The 24,855-nt window shown below is 43.6% G+C and overlaps 1 protein-coding gene across 4 annotated transcripts in view; it reads right to left on the reverse strand.

Moving 5' to 3' along the window:
• The window catches only part of FGFRL1 (fibroblast growth factor receptor like 1), a 167,652-nt gene that overhangs the window by 86,015 nt on the left and 56,782 nt on the right, over positions 1 to 24,855 (reverse strand). For all 4 annotated transcript variants that reach the window (XM_059845371.1, XM_059845369.1, XM_059845370.1 and 1 more), the window contains one exon: positions 446 to 718. In XM_059845371.1, the coding sequence (XP_059701354.1) occupies positions 446 to 718 (273 nt within the window). The remainder of the gene's footprint in view (positions 1 to 445; positions 719 to 24,855) is intronic.

The raw sequence follows: 24,855 nt of genomic DNA on the forward strand, positions 1-24,855 counted from the left end.
TATTCCTGAAGACACCATGCTTCACAACAGCTCAGCACATGGATCTCCCCGCTGCGCGTTTTCATACGGGTGCTCCAACATTTGTTTTGAGAGCTGTCCTGTTCCAACAGCAAACATAAAGATCAGTGCGACCTCTCCTTATCACACAGCCTTTCCTGTGTGGAATTCATTGTGATCTGGACCCCAGTGGCTATTGCATCATTTCTGTTTATGTGTAACCTTTGGCACTCTGCAATCTTATCTGCCTGCAGCCGGCTGCAGCAGAAGATGCGCAGCAGCAGCGCCAGCTCTGGCAATCCTCAAACACTGGAAGGGGCCAGCCAAGAGTGGAGGCCGGTGAATGATTAGCAGAGCAACTCTGCACTCTCGGACAGCTCCATGGAAATCAGCTCTGTCCCTGTGGCCCCAGAGCAGGTGAGGCCTGGCTTTGCCCAGCTCCACTCACCGATGACGATGAGGGTGTAGTTCACGTTGGTGCTGCCGAAGCCGTTGGTGGCTTTGCAGATGTAGGTCCCCGCGTCCTCGCTCTCCACCTCCTTGATTTTCAGCCCTTGCTGGAGGATGCGGAACCTCGTCCAGCCGCTGTGGATGGTCCGTCCGTCCTTCATCCACATGGTGAGGGGCGGGGGGTCGCCTTCCACCGGGCACAGGAGCTTGATGGTCCTGCCCAGCCTCACGGACTGCCGGTGAATCACTTTATCAGCAATCCTTGGGGGGCCTAGGAAAGAACAGAGCCAGGAGCAGCTGTCATGACTTTTGCCAGTGACACAGCACTGATTCAAAGCCGAGTCATCAATCTGGCCACTACACTGACTGCTATAGAGAACAGAAGGTGCTCACCAAAAATCACTGACAACCAGGGCTGAAAATGTCAGCAGCTACAGAGGGATACAGCAAGACCTGAAGCTGTAGCTTTGCAGCTCATGTTAACCCACCAGGGAAGCCTGGTTCTGAGACACTATTGCTTTTCCAAAATTTCCAGCATTTTCCTGTCACAAGAAGGAGCACAACACACAAACTTTTCTGGTGTATTTGGTAAAAAAATTGTAGTTGTTTTAAACTTAACACCTATCCTGAAGGTAAAATTAGTAACAGGAGTGGTACTTACAACAAAACACTGCCCCACACCCCCCAAATGTTTTAATTCTTTCATGTTGTATGTACAGTAATTCCCTTTAATAGTCACCAGAGGGGCTTTATCTGAGACACATAAGCCTGCAGTTGTAGAACACAGAACATTCATTGGGTAGTGCTTCAATAAAAGACACAGCTTAGCCTGACATGTTAACATTGCTTATAGTCCAAAAGAGGATATTTTTATAAATTTCCTTAGCAACCCTGCCAGTTTGACCCACTTGACAAATATTTGCTCTTTGCAAAAGGTGATAATTTAATACAAAAGAGTGTCCCTGGAATGTCAGACTAAAAACACTGTTTGCCACATGATAACAGGATGCACTTGGACAGGCCAACAATCAGAAAAAAGAAGTGATAAAGACTCCAACAGTGGGAATGCTCCCATAGCTGAATTCCAACTGAAATTCCTTCCCAAGGCTCTGAAAAGTTGAGAGCCTTTTTCCTGCATCTGCCTTTTCTGCCTTTTCATTAATTGCACAAGTTCTCTACACAGATTGCAATAGCAGTGCTCTTCCCAGAATAGTCTATTAATGGGTGTGATAATAAGTGCCCTGTTCTTGCACAAGGACAAAATGTTTTGCTAAGGATTGCTGATGCTGAGTTGCACCCAAAACCCACAAGATGTTTGTGGGATTTGGAAATGTTCCCTCACATTTTACTCCTGTTCCTAATGTTTTGCAGGATTGGACCCACAGGGAATAAACTACAGAGCTCATATTTGCACTTCCTCATGACTAATTCCTATTATTCCAAAGTCTGCTTGATTTTTCCTCAGCATGACTGAGGCAGTACACACAGTCCAGCTCCTGAATGACTCCAGAGCTGCTGTTGCAGTTACTCATTTTGAATCCCACCCATGAATTTTGCAGCTTTGCTGGTGAAAAGAAAAAAATCTGTTCAAGCTGAGAACAGAGTGATGAACTAGCTTGACATCTATTAAAGAGTTTAACTAAGAGGCTGGTTAAATCAGTGGGTCTTAGACACACTCAGATTCTGATGAACTCCTAATGACCCAAAGTAAGGACCTTGAGAGCACTTATTCTGAAAAAGTCAGAGATAACAAAAATAACAAAGAAGGCAAAGATAACACCCACCCCTTCACATCTTCTGCAGTCACCTGTGGGACAGACCTTGGAGGTGATGGTATCCTCCCATACTCTGGAACTGGCAAAACACCATGAGAAATCCTGCCTGTCCCGATGTTTCTAAAATTCCAAACCACCCTTTCATTCTTCACCTTGTGAGATTTCCAACCATCTCTGTGGATGGAGAGACAACCCCAAGGCCTTTTGAATGCTGGTCTGACACAAATTGCATTGCTGAATATTTTATAGTGAAAATCCACCCATGAAGGGGGGCTATGTGTGTTGCCTTTGATAAGGCAGAATTCACAAACACTGGGTGAGATTCTGCCCCCACATTCTGTTACATTTCCCTACATGGAGCCCTCACTCAATGCAAAGGAGCTGAAATGCCCAGACAAGTCCACAGACCTGTTGAAATTCTGGGTTGGCCCTTGGAGAGGTTCTTTCTGACTCAGAGCCCTATCAAACCAAGTCAAACTTTGAGAGCAATTTCACTGCAACCTGCCTGTGAGCCAGGACACTACTTCATGCATATTCAAACGACAAAAACAGATCTATAATTAGTACTGGGGAAAAAATGTTTGGTGCAGGGCAAGCAGGGACAGTGGAGAGAGGAGCACTCTCCTCCCAACTTGGAAGCCTGCTGTAGGCTCCTTCAAAATCCCTTTCCTTCCGACATTCATGGTGACTCCTGATGAATTTGGAGACCTGGAGGAATCAGATAGTTTCCCAGTCACGTCATGTGCTTCTCTGGGGCAGCCTGCACAAGCGGGGCTCCTGATGGCACCAGAGTTGCCTCTGGATCTGTCACATGTTTGGGTCAGTGGTAAGCTTGGTCCTTCTAAATGCCATTTTCCTTTGACTGACCTTTCATTCTGAGGAATTGTTGGATCAGTCCCTGTCACAGGATCTATCTGCAGACCTTTATGACATTTAGAAAAGGGTGCATTTCTTAGAGCCATTCTGCCTAAAAACATTACTGCAGCTCTTCATTAGCTCCTCCAGCAGCTTTCTCAGGAACAGGAATAAAACACTCCCTTCGCTCTTTTTTCCTGCTGTGAATTTTGCCAGATACAGCATGCACTTCTCAGTAGTGTACAGCTCTAGAACAAAGATGATAAGGCCTTGTTTCTGCTGTAAGTATTTCCATTTCATTACCTATCATCTTTGCATTAATAACTTTCTGCTCAAGCAGTACTCTCTGGAATCAGTGTTCTGATGCAAATGTCAAGCACCATGGTAATTATTACAATACTGTAATTTACTACCGTGTTTACAAAGAACCACAAGATAATTCAGCACTTTCACATATGCCAGAGGCTTCAGACACCCTGGCAAGCCAATGGTAGCTGGACCTCCTAAAGCTGGGCTACAGCAAGAATAAAATATTGATATCATCACGGATGTCTGTCTCTCTTTCTCATGTACAGGCATTCATTGGGTCTTATTTCACTACATATCTGTAGAGCCCTGCCTTGGGACTGCAACAGTGACGGATGAATGCTTTTCCAGTCAAGACACACTTTGGCACATCTCACTGCTCTGCACCATCAGAGGCATCAGGGGAGGCAGCAGAGAGGGGTAAGTTTGTTTTGAAGAAAGGCCCTTCTCCAATATCCTCTGGGCAGCGGGTGCTACTGACACAGAGCTGCCTCACACACTAGGTAGGCAAAAACATCTCCCCCCTCTGACTCCAGATATTAAACTGCTCAGCACTACTCAGGTTCTCTTAGAAATTAATGTCCAAGGTTTCTCAATAGCAGTTCCATCTCCTGCTGCACGAACAAAGCAAAAAGATGTAGTAAAAACAGGCTGAGCCTGCCAATTTCCTTTGTGCAGCCCTGCTACTGACAGGAGCTGCCCACCTTCCAGAACTGGCCCGTAATTTGCCAGGGGGTGGCCAGGAGAGCAGAGTGCCCAGTTAGCCCTCCCAAGGCGCTGATTTGGGAGTGTCCCTGGTGTCTGACCCTGCAGGGCTGGGGCACGTGTGCGCTCACAGCTGAGTGTGCGGTGCGGGAGCGGAGCCCAGGACACGGGCCCTGCAGGCTGGATACATATCTACAGCTGCTTAGCGAGGCAAAATCCCAGCAAAGCACCTGCTGCTTCACCTACAGCTGCCAGGGAGGTAAAAACAGGCTGAACCCTGGCTCTGACTGACTTCCCATCCCTCGCTGCTGCCGGCGTCTGTCCCATGCTCTAAGGCAGCAGTAAAAGGCAGATGAAATTACTGCTCAAGCAGCCAGAGTCACGATCTCTGCAGTCCTGGGCTCCAGCTTAGTGTCATGTGTGAGCAGAAATGCTCTAATCGAGTGTAATACCTTGTGCCTGCTCACTATAGTGCTGCTCCTGCCTTGTTTGTGGGCAAGGCAACACCCCAAGAGCTGGAGAGCAAAACCGTAAGGGATCGTTCTGAAACCTGAAAACATTTCATTAAACCAGACTGTTAAAACAGTGACTTCATACATTTACCAATGTAAAATTAATGCTAATATGCATCATCTTTCTGGCTAGGGGGGAATGAATCCGGTCAATTGCCATGTGCCTGCACTCATGGGCCAAAGCTCCAGGCTGGATCCTTTCTAGGTGGAGCAGCAGAGAGCAAGTGTCCTCTGGCCCTGAGTGTAAATCCCGGGGCACTCCCTACACTGTGATCCCCCCAATTGCTTAGCCATTAGGCAGTGACTCTTGGAAACATCAGCCTTTTTTAAGTGCCAAGAATCTCCAATCTGTGATACTCTTGGACATAGCAATTACTTCCTGCAGCATTTTTTCATGGGATATGGGAGAAGGGCATGAAAATAGGCCCATTCCATCCAAGATTTTTAGGCATTTTTGTAGTCAGGAAGGGAGAGGGAACTCTTGCAGTTTTCCACCAGGCAAGGACAGCTCTCTATGGCCACGGGGCACTGCTTTTAAGCCCCATCACAGTGGAGAGGGCGCAGCTGGTTCTACAGCCTGTCTGAACAGAAGGAGCTTGCTCAGAAAGTTAAGCCCCACTGCAACACAAGCCCAGTGGGGGGAGGTTTTCTTAAGTCCCCCTTGTCCTCAACCCAACAATTTGAGAGAATAATTTTTTAGTACTCTGATGGAGAAGGGTGGGATTTGACATCTGTGGATGTGACTCGGGAAGAAGTGACGAGAATGCAGCTGCCTCCCCCTGCGCTTCGTTGCTATTCTTTCTCCAAACACAAACTAAATATAACTTTGCCCCATAACATTCAAATAATTTTAGTTACTAGCAGGGATCATGCCTGGAGTTCCAAGGGCCAGGGTGCAATCAGGCTTAAAATATAATTTTAACAATCCAGAACCTACATTTTCCACCAAGTTATTTTCTTGCTTGTAGTTTCCCCATGTGCAAATACATATAAACACTACCAGAAAGAAACCAACAAGCTCAGCCAGATGCCAAGTTTTCTGTTCAAGATCATATAAACTCAGTCAAACATTAACAAGGAAATGCCATGATCACCTCATTTGTTTTAAATATTTCTGCTCATATACATGCAGACAAGTGTGCAGATTTATTTGCCTCATTTACGAATACAAGCAACTGGAATCCCCATTCTGTTCCATTATATAAAAGACAGACCCTACACCTGTCTTACTGAACAGCTGGGCAATTTTCAATTTATATCCACTATCCTACACCACAGAAAAGCCCCACTTGCTGCTCTGCTGCTGACACTGCTTTACTAGCATTCCTGCTCTCCTCCCCTGTGCCTTGGGAAGGGATAGTAGCTGCCATTTCTTGGCAAAAGTAGTTATGCAAAACCCAAGAAAGCCTCTCTTTGCTTTAACAAACAGCTATTTCCAGGAAGCAGCAAAAAAACCTTCTAGAAGTGTATTTAAGACGCAACAGTGGAATAGCCTGGAGCTTCCTGTCCATATTTCTCACAGTCAAAAACACACACACATGTAATTATATTTTCCTGGGCTGCACTGCAAAGTTCATGCACTCATTCAACTCATACATGTAGTAAACATGATTTACAGCTCTGTGTGAAAACCCTCTAAATATATGGTGTTTTGATAGTGACTCAAACCCAGCACTATAATTTAGTAACACCTAGCAGTGAAAGCTAAATGATTTCCCACTCCACATTCCTAACTTTCCATGAACCCCTTTTTACTGCTAACCTGGGGAGGAGATACTGCTTCTGCAATTGTTTGGACTTATCCTTGCTATTCCTTCAACTAAACTGCACACTAATATCAAGCTTCACATATGGTGAACGCACCAGCACTGACCCATGTCCTATGAGACCATTTGCCATCATGCAGTTCAAAGTGAACTTTATTAACACATTAAACATAATTACAAAGAGGAAATTCCAAGGAAGGTCAACAAGCCCGGACAGTTTCTTGGAATGGAAAGTAATTTATAATATCCACATACTGTACTGTAAAGTTTATAAAGAAGTTAAATAAGTTTTAAGAGCCCCATGGGTTATGTATATTTTATTATTTAATACCAAACACATTCACTTTCTATGTAGATAAGACTTCTTTTGAAGTGCTGTGTTAGCAAATTAGCAAAGCCATTCACAATGAAGCACCCAAACAACCCATCAACACATGGAATTAGCATGAGGGGCTGGAGTACCACAGACAGTGTATGTCCTATGAGGAAAATAGAGCTAAGCATAGAAATGTTTCACTACAACAGTGAGATGAAGGAATTGGACAGAGGTTACCAACCAAAGTGCTCATTTGGTGTAAACACAATGTCTTACACCAAAACTTGAGGCAACATTTGGCCTTCACCATGCTCACAACTGTAAAACCTGAGCTTCCAAAGTCTTTTAGTGCCAGGGTGGTTCAAAGCAAAGTGGATTTTCTTTACCTTTCTAACACTCCAAAATGTACACAGGCAGCTGGAAAGCACTACCTAAAAGCCATGTTTGAAACACACATCCAGAGTTGCCTATCTTGGGGTACCTGCTGCTGCAAAGCTGGGCTGGACAATTCCTGCTTACAACCAGAGTTTAACCTCTTCTACAATAGTTTAACCCTCTCTGCAAACCAACGTGGGGATTATGCACTCACACCCTCTGCATATCATTAATATCATTATTTGCATTGGCACTCAGGCTGTAATGATGGATGAACAGACATAGGCCTGGCTCTGCTAGGACAAACTCTACCAAGGAGCAAATCCCACAGGGAAGGCTTTACAAAGCAGTGCTGGGAACAGTTTCAATCAAGAGTAGGTGTTCCTGAAAGAGAGGAACTCTTGGCTCTCTACACAGTTGGAAGCCATTACATGGAGAGCAGAACTGATAAAAATGCTTTTTGAGAGAGATAAAAGGATGAATGTGTTGCCCATGTATCCCATTAACTAATGGAATAAGTAGTTCAAAGGACTGGTGAATCCAACATCTTTTCATATTTTCAAAACAAAACAGTTAGCATTTCCAAAAGGTATGTGTTAGCCAAGTAAAGTAGGGGTCAGCGTGGGGGTAACTGGTCCAAATGCTTTGGTATGTGACATGAGGAGATCAGATTAGATGAGCTAATGGGTCCTTCTTGGCTTGAAAACATAGGCGCCCACAGACAAAAACAATGCTTATCAAAAACAATCAAAAGATTAAAGAAAAAACCAACAGCATCTCCACAGAACAAAGACTCTGAGCGAGGAACACAAAAACACCACAAGTATTTGCTGACCAGCCCCAATGGCTGGTCAGGCTTAGGTTTGGAAATCATGGACTGTTTGCAGAAACAAGCTCCAGGCTTGGGGTGCATGGCTCAGCCCAACAACCTGATGGAGAAAGCAGCTTTGCAGATCCATTTCACAGCAAGTGAAGTGCCATATCTTCCCTTTCTTCCCTACCTCTGTAGTAGGAGTTGCTTCCCTGATGAAATGGATATTTATTGATAGCACAAAAAGTACCTGCCATATTTTTACATGAGTAATAACTAGCCCCTTGTGTGAAGGCTGCCAGTAAATTTCCTACTCTAGATGTTCCAAAACTAAGAAAACTAGAATATCTGGGAACGTGTTCCATTTAATTAAGTGCCCTGCATACACATTTCACTGACATTTAATAAAATAGTTATTGTATGTTAAACAATTGGCACTTGATTATTGCTTAGAATTATTAGTTCAACAACAGTAGACGAGATACGTATCTCATGTAGTTTCTAAATCCTTTGAGCATATGTTTTCAATAATCAGTTGGTATTTATTTAACATGAAATTACCATCTTACTAAATTAAATGTGCATGGGTGACATTCAATTTCAATTGTTGCTGAATATTTTTTCAGCAGCAAAATATAGTAACTTTATCCCTCAGGTTTCGAGGTAGCAAACGCAAAGGAGAGTTAGGATTACTTCAAATTACTTTTGAAGAAACAGACTTCATATGCTGGAAAGTTTCTAGTGTGGAAGAAATGATATTATTTATTGTTTCTCAAGTGCTGCCAGTGGGATTAGTGTGGGCCAAAGGAGAGGACTAATATTTCTACTTAAATGCTAAAATTATACTGACGGTGCAGTTCAGGTATGCAGCTCAATGGATAATCAGAAAATTTTTGTAGAGAAGAGATAAGTACAACAAAGGTGTGTTGGCACACACACCCTCACAATTTATCTCTTCCATTCCCATTCAAGAAGGCAAGCCCATCTAAAAAATGTCATTCCTAATTTGTTGGGCATTTTTTCAAAAGAAATGGCCTTAAAACATGGCTTCAAGGTTTTAAATTAGAAGGATTTTGTTTTGTTTTGGTTTGGTTTTTTTAGGCTGCTATTTCCAGGAAGGACAAACTGCCTAATTCTGGAAGAAAGCTAGAAATCCTCTGGCTTGAGGGAAGGTCCAGAACCCAATTGAAATTCCATAGCCCCAACCTGCTTTCTCCAAACCTAACCCAAACCTCCACCATCTCCACCACAGATCACAGAGGAACCATTCCTGCCAACACAAGACATTTGTTTGCTTCCCATAATCTCTGGGAAACAATCCAGTCAGGCAGCCCTGAATTACCTTCTGGGCTGGATCTACCCAAATTTTAACATAAATACCATTGTACTGTGCCCTTCCAACTGTTTCCCAACCATGCAAATCCTGCTTCACAAGCCCAGTGGATTTTCCAGCCAAATCGCCCACATCTTAAGCACTTTCAGTAAAACAAACCAAACACTCCACAAGACTCAGTTTAATTCGCTTTTTTTTTGTAACAAAACTCCCCTTCGAGCCACCAATAGCAACCACATTCCCAGTCCCCAGGCTCCAAAGATGGATGTTTATTTCTGAGACAACCTGCTCTGATTGCTGTCCCCTTCTTTGTCCCTCCTCCCTGCACACAGCATTTTGTCACCTATCCATTTGATCTGAACAGCTCCTAGAAAATAGGATGCCCAAGTTTGCCCAAGTTCACATTTGGTGACACAGGCTCCCCTTGAACCTTGGTAGTCAATATTTAACCCAGTCTGAGCAGTGTGCAGGGTTTAATAAGTAATTAGATGTTTCCCTCGTGGACAGGCTCTTGTGTGAGCACTGTGCAAGCAGGAAATTGTAAGTGTCATTGTTTATGTCTGCAGGAAAACAGAAACCACGGTGGTTGACTCTGTGCCATACACAGGAACGATGCAAACACAGACCTTCAAATAGCTGGTTTGCTTTCCTGGGAGTCCACAGCAGCAAGTTTTCAGTCATAGACTGACACAGAAGTCTTTGTCACTTGTATCCAAGGAATTGGTTTTCCTCAAAATATTCTTAAAAACCTTTTTAACCAGAATTCACTCTAAGGTATAAAAGTGGAGAAGACTTTAAACTCTTCCATCCGCTGCTGGTTCCTACTGGCCTTTCCCAATAGCCAGGATGGAAAAGGTGTGATTAGTGCACTAAGGACTCAGAAGAAAACCATCTTGAACACTCACTCTCGATCATGAGACACTGCCAAAATACCCCTAAGCCTTCTGCTGTTGGGAAATCAGTGGCAGTGCCCTGCATGGCCAGGCTGCTCTCAGCCCTCCCTTTCCTCTGCCCTCGTCTCTGGGGGCTTCTATGTTTGGTCACCACAAAAGCGTGGTAACAACTGTTTGATGGTGACCACAAAGAGATAAACATTGTGGTATTTAAGAACTGGAGATATTTTCAGAGGCTTCTCTAGAACAGAAAGCATTTCCAGCTGAATGGCTGCATAGCAGGCTTGGTATGGAGCCTTTGGCAGAACTGTTTTCCTATGAGAAAATCACATTTTTGTCAAGATGCAAGACTTTACCTGGTTTTCTCTTTCAAAGAGTTTTGCCTGGTTTTCTTCCCTTTTCAGCTTGAGAAATATTTTGTGTAATAATTTTGGCCAATCAAAGTAAAACACATGCAAGCAAAAAAGTTGTGATTTTAAAAGTATGTTGATTAGGCAATGGCAATATTTTTTCAATTGGTTGTTGTGTTCCTAAAATCTGAAAACATTATTGATTTTGGACAGTAATAAACAAAAATATATTTTTATTTATATATATATATTATTTATATTTATATCTATACATATGTCTGTGTGTATATTTATAACTTGTCTTGCTCTGGAAGAAAAATTAAAAGTAAAAAAACAAATCTTCCTCCAAAAGAAAAATGCAACACATCTTTAAGACAGCAGCATTTTAAAATCCTGCCTGAAACCACTCACTGTTGCCCTTCCAAAACCTACATGGTAGTTGTAATAGGAGCTGGCTCTTTCTCTCTGAATTAAACCCTTATCATAAAGATCTGCCTTACATATGCCTACATCAGTGTAATAATCTGCACCAGAGACATACTTTAAAATTAATTTTTTTATATTCACCACCAATTATACTTTGCTTCACATCATGAAGCTGTTTTGGTGCACAAGGACTAAGTTGCTTTTGTATGAAATTGAGCTGCAAAGGGCATTTAGTTCTCAGAATCAGATTAAAGCCATTCTGAAGGGAAACACTCCTCTGAAATGGAGGTGCCATATCCTCAAAACCAAATGTTTTGCTTTATAGATCCAATCTTCCCAACTCCCCCCCAGCTGCTAATGCAGACAGTCAGCAACTGCTACCTGGGCCCCAGAGAAAACAAAAGCAGAAGCTGTCCTCTGGCATTTCCATTAACGAGCACTCAATCTACACAACCAAACTGGAGCTGATCCAGAATAAACTCCCAAAGTGCCTTTAGTGTGAACATTGCCTCCTCAGCACCAAGTATTTCACTTGAAAGATTTGTTCCTGTTGTGCCATTCTACAGTCTAGCTTATACACACCTGTACATCACTTCCAGGAGAGGAAAATACTTGAATGCACTTTAAAATAAAGTTTTCCCAAGATTGATTCATTGAAAACCTACATTTCTCAACAGACACCAACAGTCTCCTGCACAGGGAAACTATCACTGAATTCTTATAGCATTCCCATCTGGTTCCTGCTCTTCAGACACTGAAGCACATACCACCTGATGTAAATCACAATAGACTCACTGGGACCCAGGCAGCTTTCTGCAGCCTGCCTGCATCTGGGAGAGCTTCAGACAGACCCACTTCCTCTGCCCCTCCCTTTTGGTTGCTCCCAACAGGGTTAGTGCACTCTTACCTGGCTTTATTCGTTTTATTACCAGGAGAGAGTGATGACTTCTTGTTCTGTCAGACTTACTATGTCCAATTGCACCACCTAGGACTGCCAGAGGCTGTGCTGTAATGTCCTGGGACTGTTCAGCTTCTAAAATCAGATAAAACCAGATTTGCCTTTAATCTGGTATGTCCAAAGGTTTGCTGCACCCCTTGCTGCTCAAAAGCTGTCTCTTATCACCTGGAGGAAGGTATTCCTCCTGTACCACACAGCAGCGTGACATGTGTCAGGATGAATGGTATTAGCAAACCAGCACTTGGCAGTGGGTATAGTCTGCCAAAATTGAACTACTGAAAACAAATATTTAAAATATAACTCCATTCAGACTCCCCAAACTATGGATTTGGAAATACCTCTCCTTTGCTGAAGGTCCCACATTTCCTGCCTTTTATCCATGTATACATCTGCATCAGCAGCAAGATGGTGCTAATATTTGATACACAAGCAAACTACCAACTCCCTGTTCTTAGCACAGCCTGTTACTTTATTTGAGCTGCCCAAACTTCAGCAGCTACAGAGGGACACAGGAGTTTTGCTGACACCGACTGCTCCGTGATTTCGAGTGACGCCATTCCGCTGGCGGGCTGCGCGCTGGAATGTAACATCATATCCAGCAGGTAGATAGAGCCACTGGAATATCAATTAATGTGCAATCCTATTACCTCAGTGTCTGGTTATGTGCAGCTATCCTCCTGCAAATGGAAGGGGGAGAAACCTTGAGAGCACAGGCTCTATCTAGGAAAAGCTGTGCACAGAGAAATATTGTCTCGAGTGCGGAGCTGCCCCGCATCCCATGGCGCACGTGCGGGTGGCGGCGCACGCACGGAGCATCAGCTGTCAGCAGGAATTCCTGCCTGCACTCTCAAGTGCTGCCACAGCCTGTCTGCCCAGCCTGCCCCGGCCCATGCACATCCGAGCAGCTTGTCCACTTGCAGAAGCGTTTCTGGGCTTCCCCGCTCACAAAAATAGGTTTTACTGTTGAAGCGACTTGAACTTGTTCTTGAGGGAAGCCACGTCAGGAATCACTCCGTGCTGCTCGCTGGCATTTCTGAGCAAGGAGTCAAGAGGTCAAAACCCAAGGTCAGAGAACAGCAGACATGCAGGATCCCTTGCTGTACCTGAGGCTGGAGAAATCAGCACATTCCTAATCAGCTGCTAATCCCCTAATCTTTATTGCATGTAAATTCCAGTCCCTTCCCAAAGTCTGTGCCATGGTATTCTCCAATCTGATTATGGTGAAAGCCCACTGGAAGACTCATCAATAAAAGATGGAAATAGGTAAAATTGATTTGCTGTATATCACAAACAGCGCCGCAAACCCCTCCGGGGATCAAAGAACTGCCATCAAATAGCAACAACCAGAGGGCTGTTAAAAACACTTCTTATCTAATAGTGGATGTGACTATTTAACAAAAGACAAAACTCACTTCCGAAGGGAGAACAGTGCAGCATTGTTTGACTGACAGTAAAGGATCAGTTCATGGCTAAGGCGGAACAGGCAGTGCAAGAAAGGTCATCATTTAAGGCCAAGCTGTAAAAGTGTGAGGGCAGAAGACAAGAGGGACTAGATGCACTCTGACTCACAATTTACTCCACCAACAATCTCAACTTTACTTCCAGAAGATACAGCAGGAGCGCTATGGGCATGGAACAACTGGTCAATTATTTTTGGTCAATTATTTTGTCATTTAGCATTTCTCTTGATATGAAGCAATAATCATTGGTAAGGCTGAGCAAAACACTTCAGCTTTTCATCCTGAGCTCACTCAAGCTTTGCCTGAAATGGCTCCACCAAGAGGGTTCAGAGCTTTGGCCCACTGGGAACAGCCTGGACTCCATTATTATAAATATAGTGAAAATTTGATAATGCTTCTAAAAAATAAAATACCTTGGCAGGATCTCACTCTCCTATGTCACCTTCCTATGGTGAATACAAAGGAAACAAAGCCTCCTTCATGTAATTCACCAGAAGACAGAGAAAAATACTAAATTAGAAGAAAACAGAGGCCAATCCAGCTCCTGTGTTTCATCTATTGAGGGGAGTTTGCCAGAACTCACAATTTTAATTTTTAAATCTTGGGATATTAGGTGCTTGTCTCTTTTCGGAGGGCATGATCCTGAAGGAGAATCTCTTGTTTATTTAAACATGAAAGAAAATTTGTGACCTTTGTGATTGTGGGGAATCACTAAATGCTCTGGAAACAGGAAACAAATAACTAAAATCCAATTTGCTGTAACATTCAAGCTATTTCAGCCAGAGTGCTGGTTTTTGTAGGGTTTGACCAAGGAGTGTTGAACACACAGGATTAGTAATGTGAGCGTTTCCCACGGATGTGTCCCATGTGATTTTTTTTTTAAGCATCTTTGTGACATGCATTAACAAAAGGCTGCACTGGCTGTGGGATCCAATAGCTATAGGATCTGAAATAGCTTATGCTCCATTCACCATACAGGAGATTATAAGCAGGTGTCTCTCCTAGAGAAACTGGCACGTTACAATCAACAGGAAGCTGGCTCATATTCCCAGATGTTTGTCATTATGGGAAGCAGGGAGATGTTAGGGTCAATAAAACCACACTGCTACTCTTGCAGCACCTACAGTCCAAGAGGGACTTCAGTAGCCCAGCTCTGCCATTGATAAAAGTTTTACAAGACCTCTGCTCCAAACAGCCCTGAAATCAAAGGTCTGTTTACTTAGCCTCTGCTTGCTGGGCTTTAGGATAGTGCAAGGAAGATCAAAGCAGGGACCTCGTTTAACATGTCCAAGTACACAACCAGCAAGACTGTTTATGTTGGATTCCTACACACTGAGAGTGCTGCTGTCTGTCAGCACTTCAGGCTCATTTTCAACAATATTGGGTGAGGAGGGAAATATTCAGAAAGACCCCACAGATTCTGGTCCTGCTGAAACAGAAGCGAAAGTCAGAGCAGAGAGCTCTGCTGTAACTGTGGCTGCCAAGGTCAAACACAAACTCCTTGCAGGAAAAAGGAAACCTTCATGGTCAGAGACCTCTGGTCTCTACTGAAGGGCTCCACCATTAAAATGCAGCTGAAGTCTGCATGAAGAGCTGGAAATGCATTTTGGTTCTGTATAATTTGGTTCTGTACTATTTGGTTCCATATGATTTTTTTATTGATAATGCATAATGAGATTTGGTTTGGCATGAGATTTGGTAAGGGATGACACCCTGAGCACTTCATGCATAGAAAGAGGTACAAGAGCCACCAGCAATTCACATCTCAAACTGATACCATTACAGCCCCACAGTGGGGATGGGGCAGTTTGCAATGACAGGCAATTTTATTAACAAAGCTTAATTTCCAATGGCCCTACATTCTGTGGAGCCATTTGCCTATTAAGGGGCAAGAATCTGATGACATCTTCATTTATTTATTTGCTTGTTTGTCACTGTTGCATTAATGTCTCTCTAGAAAATTCATCTATACATTTAGAAAAGGCTGAAGACTTGCAATGGCCTTTGTTCCAAGCGTGTTGGCAGTGGGATGCAGCACAATTAGAATCCCTTCTACATGACTTCCCATTTTCACAAAGTTTGAACTTTGTATCTCTCACATCACTCCTTCTCAAACAATGTGAGTGAAATTGGCTTATAGGCTTAAAAGCTACTGGAAGGGATGGAGATGGATTGACCCTCAAAAAATGTCACCACATGAATTTCATCTCTTTGGGACACCAATGTAAAACCAGCCAGACAAGGAGAGGTATGGAAAAGGTGCTCAGACAGAAGGAGACAGCTGGTATTTAACTTTGGAAGTAGGGCTCTTTCTTTGAAAGATTTATCTGAGGATTTAACCCCCACCTGGTATCACAGCAGAACCTCCACCAGAAAATCAAATAACAAACGTTGGGCTGGATCCACTTTATGCTCATTCCTTTTACTTTTCTCAGTGTTCTGGTAAAGTTTCCTAGGAAAACCCTTTCATGTTCTGAGCAATGTTGCTCAAAATAAATAGAAACCTGGGACCTGCAAAAGGCTGTATGGAAACCAAATCTCCCAACAGAAAGCTTTCATGAGTTGCCTCCTGCAGATGCCCTGCATCTCCCTCTGAAATACCCAAAAAGGCAGAGACATGGGACTGGACTGGTACTGGCCCATAGATGAGCCCAACAGAAACAAATCAACACCTGCTGCTCCTTCCCTTGGCTTCACAGAGGGGTAAAACTTTCTAAGTTAGAAAGTTGCAAGGACCAGGTGTAGAAAATGTCACCAACTGTGGGCTGGAGGAGCCCCTTTAGGTCTCATTCCCACCCATCTCTCTGGACTATCTGCAGAAACGGCCCTTTGAAACAGAGACAAATAAAAGGGAAGAGAACCTAATGGATAGGGTACTTTCTTAGGTCCTTGATAGTCAGAGAGCAAGGGTCACACAAGGTACCAAAGTGCCACAAATTGCACAATTGCCCAAAGCTGGGGACACCTTCCTCTCTTGAGGTGCTGTGAGGACACACACCAGATTGCAAGGCACCCTGGCAGGGGAACCTAGATGGATATGCAGCTCTTAAGACTCACCAAAGAATCTTAGTTTCCAGAGGAGATACTTTCCCTAACGAGGCAATACAGCCAGCTTTGCTCCACCTCATTCCACTGCCTCTTGTCAAAATCCTCATCTACGCTCCTAAACTGTTCCCTCCCCCTCCTCCTGGCTCCAGTATCCAATCCCTTCATACACTTGCAGACAGTTATTGTCCCCTCAGGTGTCACTTAGCCAAGCTATACATATATTTACAAGCAGCTCTTTTAATCTTCTCACATAAATCAGTCCCCCAGTTGTCTGATCCGATCATCCGGGCCTGTCTCCCTCTGTCCGGACGAAAACCTTGCCTGTCTCCCTGACATCTCCTGGATGTCGAGCTGTCAGCTCAAGCTCAGAGCTCTTAATCTTCCTCCCCCTCCCCACCTCCTTCCTTAATTGCTGTGGACACTGCTACTCTCCTGCCTGTCGCTCAGGCCCACAGCTCTGGTGTTATTTTTTGCTTTGCTCTCCCTCTAGCTCTCCCCATCCTGGCTCAGACCCTGAGCCAAAGTCTTTCTGCAGCTCCTTGATAAGCCCAGCCCTGGCTGCCCGTCCACTCACTTGCAGTTTGCATCCAGATTCCCATCATATTTCATCAAGACTCCTCTGCTCCAGCCTTGGCAAAGCACACTCTTGCCTCATCTATATTAATTTTTTCTAGGCACTGCTCTGGCCACTTCTCCCTCTCCTCACATCCACCTTTCCTTGCCACATCAAAGCTGCTACTTTTCTTCACTTGTCAAGGCTCCTCCTGGCCTCTTCCCAATCACTGTTCTACCACCTCTTCCCTACCAGAGGTCCACCCTCTTCCAGCCGTGCCAGATGTCCAGGCTCTCTCCTGCCTTCTTACATTTTTCAAAGAAAATCATAGGTGTTTCCTGCCTAGGTGTTTCCAGCATTGGCTGAGGCATTGGCTCTCTCCCTGCACATGCCCCCTAAAGCTTTCCTGCACCAGGAACCCACCATCACTGGGCAGGAGCCAAGCCTGGCATCCTGCTGGTCCTCACAGCCAACACCACCAAACAGTTTAAAACTAAAAGAAGAGATTAAGATCGGATGAGTGGAAGAAATTCTTTACTCAGCATACACTGGAATAGGTTGCCCTGTTAAGCTGTGGCTGTTGCATCCCTGGAAGTGTTCAAGGCCAGGCTGGATGGGGCTTGGAGCAACCTGGGATAGTGGAAGGTGTCTCTGCCAGAGGCAGGGAGGTTGGAAGTAAGTGATCTTTGAGGTTCCTTCTAACCCAAACCACTCTATAAGATTTTATGATCTGACTGCTGCTTTGCTCCACCCATTTTCCTGCCATCGTCCTTCATCTCATACCCTCAGGGAGCTCTTGAGGCACAGCCTTCTTGTGTCCACACACCTTGCACAGTTTGGTGAAGGCCCTGAGCACAGCAGTGACACACACAAATCATGCTAATCACAACAGCCTCACTAGCACCTCTCTGCTGATTATCCTCATTTCTGCATCCACAGCATTAATGTATAATTGCATTTTAACAAGCTTCATTAGCACATTGCCTTGGTAAAGCTTAACACAGCCCAAGCACCCAAGGAAACCTCATGGTGCTTTTCTGCTCAATATAATTTTCAAGTCTTCTGTAACCTGATTTGTTAGGAATAACCTCAGGGCTGTAAAGCTTTTCTTCTGCCATCCAGTAATTAAGGAATAATTTGTCACGGAGCAAGTCAAGCTGCAGGGCAGGAAGGCCCTGTGCAAAACAATGGAGCTGTGTAAACCAAAGCCCTGGGTACAGCAGCAGAGCATCCCTCCCCTCCTTCATTAGCCTGGAGCTGGTGCTCAGCTCCTGTAAATGCTGCCCAGACCCCTCAGTAATGCAGCTCTTGCTGCAGGCAGAGAAGTGCCTGTGTGCACCCTGCCAGCACACACTGGCTGTGGCTCTGCCCCTCCTGTACTTTTTCTGGACGTGGTGCAGAAAGGTAAACAGCCCCTTGCCAAACCCTGCTGTTGGCATGAGCTGTATGATGGAATAGGATTAAGAAATGGGCTGCAAAGCTTCTTTAAGAAAGTTTTATGAAGCTCCAAAGGATAACTGAAACTCCATATTTTTTTAAAAAAATAACTAGCCTGGGAAGAAAAGTGTGAGCAACTTAGGAATATGACAGATTGAGCACAGGTAATACATCTACTGAGTATGAGGGGTATTTCTGTCTGGCTAAACCTTTTCCAGCCTTAATACTTTTCCCAGTTATCTCAGTCACATAAAAGTCAAACCCTTTCCCAAGCATTCCTGGAAAGATGCTTCCTGTTTTGGTAAATGAAGAGAGGGTATTTTTAAGTAAAAAATGATCTGACTATGCTGACTGTGTATGAATCCCAGTCACAAAACCAGAAGTAGTTTTGCAGATGGAGGTTGTTACCTGATTTTTTTTTTCCCTTAACTTCCATAGTAACCAGATTAAGGAACTGCTGGCAAACCTCAGTTGCATTTCCAAAACCATATGTAGGAACAGTATGGCAGGAATAGAAAGCTATAGAATATCAACAGCTACATGGTCCCAGACAGCTGTCTGTGAAAGCAGAAAACATGGGGTTAATGGTTCTTTTATACTTTTTTTTTAGTACTTGCAGACAACTGAGGACTGGTATGGAGATCACTGCTGGAAATTCTCCATGCAAAGAGACATGCTGATCTTGTGAAGTGTCAGCAACACTCAATTCCCATTAATTTTAAAGGAGATCAAAGTTGTCAAGCATTTTGTAGGGTATTCCAAGTCTGTGGACAGATAGGCTACCATCTCACTATAAAATGGGTTGTCCCCCAGCACACCCCTCTCACATGTTTATTTATCCATGCTTTGCAATTTCCAGCTTAAGCACATAAAGAAGAAAAAAATCCAGTTGTCAACTACCTGATACTACAATAGTTGATTCTTAAGGAATATATATTTCTCACATCCTACTACCATTATTTTAATGTTCAGATGTAAAGGAAAAACTTCACCCATCCCCACCTTCTTCCCCCTTAACCAGACAAATAAGGCATTCAGCTTGTCTGAATTTAAATTTTTATTGGAGTTGATCCAGCAACTAGAGCACATTGCTAGAAGCCAAGGTCCCGCTTCCTTCAATACACCTCCTTCATTCTGACTCCCTGCTTTTGTACAGCTTTGGTAATCTCAATCTGTGGTCAGGGATAGGATAAAATTTCAGCTATTTCCCCCCTCAACTGCACAGAACAGGGCTTGCTCTTAAATCAAAAGCCCTGCACCCTAAACCTCTGGTTAAGTACTTAACTATGGGCAAGTCTTTGAAATCATCACAGGCTTCTTTTTTCGTTTTTTTTAGATATAGTGCTGAAAGCCACAGAAGTGAACCAAGATTTCAGGAATATTGAAGGTATCCAGAGGAAAGTGGGGGAAGGGGGCTCATAGGGTGGCTCACCCAGTGCTTTCTTGGCCTGATCTTCTGAAATAGATGGCATTACCAGCCCTCATCAAAAATGTAGAATTTCCTCCCTTTTTCTCTAGGGCATGAGAAAATATTGTAAACTTTCCTGGAAGTATTAGGAGGAGACAGCACCTGCAATCCAGCAAAAGTCACTTCTCTGTCATTGCCTTGGTAAATGACCTCCACCTTCCTGCACAGGATGGTGTGGGCTCCCACATACCTCCTACTGATGTTTAGATTTTCCTCTCTTGGTACTTCTCCTTTTTTCCTGTCATTCCCTCTTCTCTCTACAAATAGTAATTCAAGAACCACCATCACCCCTTTGCTTGGCTTCAGGTCTCTTGCATGGGCTAAAGTTACCTCCAGTTCTCCAGCATGGTTTGGGGAATTTATTTATATTCTGTGTTCTGGAGATAGACCCCATGTCTTGCCAAGGGCTCTCATGGGTATTACAAAAGGAACACTGACAAATATTTATGGAACCTAAAGTGAAATTCAAGACACTGTTAAAATAAAGTTTGCTTTAGGTTTTTTGGTTTTTTTTTTTATTCTCCTGAAGAATTGACCTGGCTTTCTTGGCAAAAAGACTAATCCAAATGCTATTGGTATCTTAGCAGCTCATAAGAACCACATGCTTCAAATAAAGCCATTACTATCAGACATGCTGAGTGGTTCAATTAAACAAATATGAAAATAGACACTTCATCCTGCTTTAACTAAGTGGGATCATTTCACTCCTGAATCCAGAATGACAATGAAAGTGATATAGTATTTATAGAGCAGCTTTTTATCCTGAAAGATCCCAAAGGATTACACAGACCCTGCTTCACACACTGCTGAGATGCTGCCCCTTCCAGGGAGGAGCACATGAGCTGTCCCACTGCCCTGAGGAATGGCACAGGGAAATTCAGACAGAGGAGCAGAAAAGAATTCCACATTTAGCTGAAACTATAGAAAGGAATTTAAGCAGACAGAATAGAGATTGTTTAGGCTGGAGCACATCCAGCACAGAGGAGGTATAGTGATCTGGTGTTTCAAATACAGAAGTTAAGGCAAAACAATAAAAAAGTGCTGGTTCAAACAATCCAAACCCCAAAATTTAGGGAAGAAGGGGAAACGCCATCTTGAAGGTGAACAATTTCATTCCTTCCACTTCCACTGTGCATGGGAAATTCTCTAGAAGATGTTCTTGCTCACCATTCCCTTCAGATACACAAGAACCAGAAGTAATAATACTTTGCATAGCTGCCTGTTCACACAAGGATGACACAGGATATATTATGAATTAAAGGCCTCAAAATGCTTTGTCTGGTGGTCTCACACACATCAGAGACAGGAAAATACCAGGTCCATCTACATCACACATCAACTGCAGCCAGGATCCCTGCTGGCATCTCTGCCTCATTTCACATTATCTGCACTGCAAACATAATGCAGCCTGTGGGGACAGAGAGAGACTTGCCCAAGGCTGCCCTGTGAATCTGCAGCAGCAGCATCAGGAATCCAGTTTGATTCCCAGGGCTTACTGTGACAAGCAGGTGATGCCTCCCCACTCCAGGACAAATCCCCATGGCTTGCACGAGGAGCTCAGCAGGACTCAGTGTACTATGTCAAAAGGTGCCCAAACATTTTCCAATAAAATTTTCCTTTGTGAAAGACAGAAAAGGAAACCACTGATTTATTGAGCAGCAGCATGGCAGGTCGTGGTAGAGCAGGGAAAACCCATCACTTTAAGAACTTAGGGACATGGTGACATGACATGAAGTCACGTGGGCACACACCAAATGTCAGCTGCAACTCTAAGGGTTACAGCAAGGACTGGAACCAGCTCAGTGTCAGGAGTTCAGCCTGTGGATGTGCTCATGATGACACATCTGCAAAGAATCAGAGTCACGGAACAATTTGGGTCGGAAAAGACTTTTAAGATCAAGTTCAATCGTTAAACCAGCACTGTCAAGTCCACCACTAAAACCACATCCCTACCTGCCACATCTGCACATCTTTTTAATCCAAACAGGTACAGTAAAGAGAAGCAGCCTTGAAAATATTACTGCAAACATCCCCCCAGTACAGAAGTATGAAAGAAATACAACTGTGCCATGAGAGTTTTTTACCTGGCACACAGACTAGCACTGGCATGAGCCTCTCTGCAGAACAATTAGCAGAAAGCACCAATCTTATAAAGCTTCTTTCTTTCTTCCAGTTCATTTAGCCTGAAGTAGAGCAATCAAGACTCTTCTGGCAGGATATCACATTCTCAATCTGTAACCACTTAAAGGAAGAGGACAACTATTGCAGAGAGATGTCCCAGGAGAAGAAATCATTGTACAAGTGAAAGGGATTTCTTTGGAGTGACTTTCAAAATAATGGGAATCTGTCTTTTCTCTTTTCTTTTCTTTTCTTTTCTTTTCTTTTCTTTTCTTTTCTTTTCTTTTCTTTTCTTTTCTTTTCTTTTCTTTTCTTTTCTTTTCTTTTCTTTTCTTTTCCTTTTCCTTTTCTCTTTCTCTTTTCTCTTTCTCTTTTCTCTTCCTTTCTTTTCTTCTCTTGTCTTTTTGTCACTTTTCCCTCCCAGCACTGTACTACAAACCTTTCTTTTTCTAGTCAGCAGTTGCTCATAAACCTAATTTTCTGTGGTTTCAATAAAATAAGTAAGGCAGATAATCATGTACTGTGAGAAGGAAGGGGGTGACTCCATGGCCCTACAATCTCCAGGCACTTTTTTTCCCAGAGGGAAGTGGAAAGAGCAAAATGAAAATACTCAGACTTAAGAGATAAGCAAAGAAGGAAGACACAGCATGCTGTGTAAAGAAGACTTCCAGTGGCTCTACAAACTGCCAAGAGCTAAGTGTATTTTCTTATTTATATGTATTTTAGGGTGCTTTCAGTACTCACAGAACTCACTGACAGCAAAGGGAAAAGTGCATCTATACAGAGATTGTGCATTTCCCTGTCATGGCAGGGATTGTGTCCTCAGGTATGACAGAGAAGGAGGATACAGAGCTCAGCCCTGTCTGGCTTGAGGTTGCACAACACAGGACAGCAGAACTCCAGACCCACACAGCATTGCAGAAAAAGGCTGTGGGATAAATCATGGCTAAACAGGTAAGGAAAATAGGTGCCAGCTCTGGTTTGGGAGGTGCATTGGACTGAGGCCACCAGCTCTGCTGCTGTTTTGGAACAAGAAACCCTCTATTTTCACCCTTGAGCAGGAGCCAGGTTGGACTAAAGGGCAGCAGTCTGACCTGGAAGGAACTTTGTGCAGCAGCCCTAAGGCGAAGCAGCCCACACAACCCACGGGAGCCAGGATTTCACACAGAAGTGACTCTGTCCCTCTGCTCCTGTGTGAACACGCTGCTCATGGTGAGTAAGGCTGTGTCATCCTGCAAGCCCAGGGTGTTAGGAACACACCCAGCTCCAAAACCCAGCGGGTGGTGAACATTTGCAATGCCACTCCTCAAAGTGCAGCGCCGGGCTGTGCACAACACCACACACCTGCAGGACATGGAGATGGGGTGGTAAGGGCTTCTGCACAGAATGTGTGCCTTGGAGAACCTCTGGCTGGTGTTCAAGGAAAGAAACCAAGCCTAGCAGAGAGTGTTCCTTCTCTCTCCCGCCCTCCCAGAGCCTTTAGGAAGGTACACTGTGCTCTGGCTGGTGCTGATGCACCTCTGCTGACACAGCCATGCAGCACTGCTGCTGCCTGCACAGGCTGAGTGCTCTAGCTGATCTCCCCACTCAACTCCTCTGACCCAGGAAACCCCAAAAATCCATCCAGGTTCTGCTAAAATACATTGACTGTTGCTGGAAATGAAGGCAAAGTGGAAAGAGCAGAGGAAAAAGAAGATGCTTAAACAATGCAACAAATGACTGAAGATACTCAAAATTATTTAAAATCCATTTTTATAATTAAAAAAGATGATTGCAAAGCTTAGCATCTTACAATCAGTTCCTCTGCTCATGTACATACACACACATGAACAGCATGTAAAAATGCTGCATTTTATCACATCTCTTTGCAGATCAGGACATGACATCAACCTACATACAAAAAATCCACGTGTGTGCATTGCCACATATTTCATGAAAGTAGAACTTTAGCACTGTATTACTGAAATGTGGGATGTTACTCCACAACCACAAGGGCTCCCTCTCTGTATCATGAAATACATGGCTATTTTAGCACATGCAGAGCCTACTTTCTGCAACAGCATGACATCACCAGCCCCACATTCAGAGAATAATCATGGCCTTGTCTGCCCTGCAAAAAACTGACCCCATAATTCAAAAAAAAACAAAAAAACAGTGCAGTTTAGCCAGAGCAGTGCTCTAATGCAATACTGGACTCAGCTGTTTTTAGTGTTGGATCACCTAATACTGCTCAGAGTAGGATAAGAAAAACCATGGGGAAAATCTCCCACACCCCAAAAACCCCTTGCCATAGTATAATTGCAGCAGCCATGAAGAAAGTGAAGAGAAAATGGTTTCACAGTCCCCAGATATTTTTGTGAAATGTCAAAAGAAAAATTCTATTACAAAGAGGGGTAGCAAAAAGTAATGAAAGTAAGAACCTCAGCATTTTCTTAAAACTTTAATCTGTGAACATTTTTCTATCTGGTCAGTTTTTCTAGCAGCAGTTTGGGAGGGTTTCATTTCAATCCTGGCAGCTGCTATTCATTTTTTATCTTTTCAAGCTTTTTCATAAAAAAGTAACCTAAATTGTAGATTAAACCCAAACTATGCCAAATCAGACAGTCTTACATTTCATTTGAAAAAAGTAAATGGCAATCACAACCTCCCTGGGAGACAATTTTATTCCTACCATTCTTTATTTGTACAACAATTAGCCTTTTTCTGATCCAAGATAAAGTCCCCCAGGCACAGTTGTGAAACATGATAATAGCAGAGTGCTGGGGTTTTTTAAATGAACCTGATGAATGACCAAAATCAATCATTCCCTCAAAATTTTAGCTATGATGAGCTGGCATCTTGCACCCTGGAAGTGTTACCTCCAAAAATTCTCAGCTAGACCCAAGGGTGATATAGGAGCATCCTCAAGTTCCATGTCTCACAGCAGTCCATGGGTGTTATGTC

Source organism: Haemorhous mexicanus, chromosome 4, assembly GCF_027477595.1.
Source record: "Haemorhous mexicanus isolate bHaeMex1 chromosome 4, bHaeMex1.pri, whole genome shotgun sequence".
NCBI lineage: Eukaryota > Metazoa > Chordata > Aves > Passeriformes > Fringillidae > Haemorhous > Haemorhous mexicanus.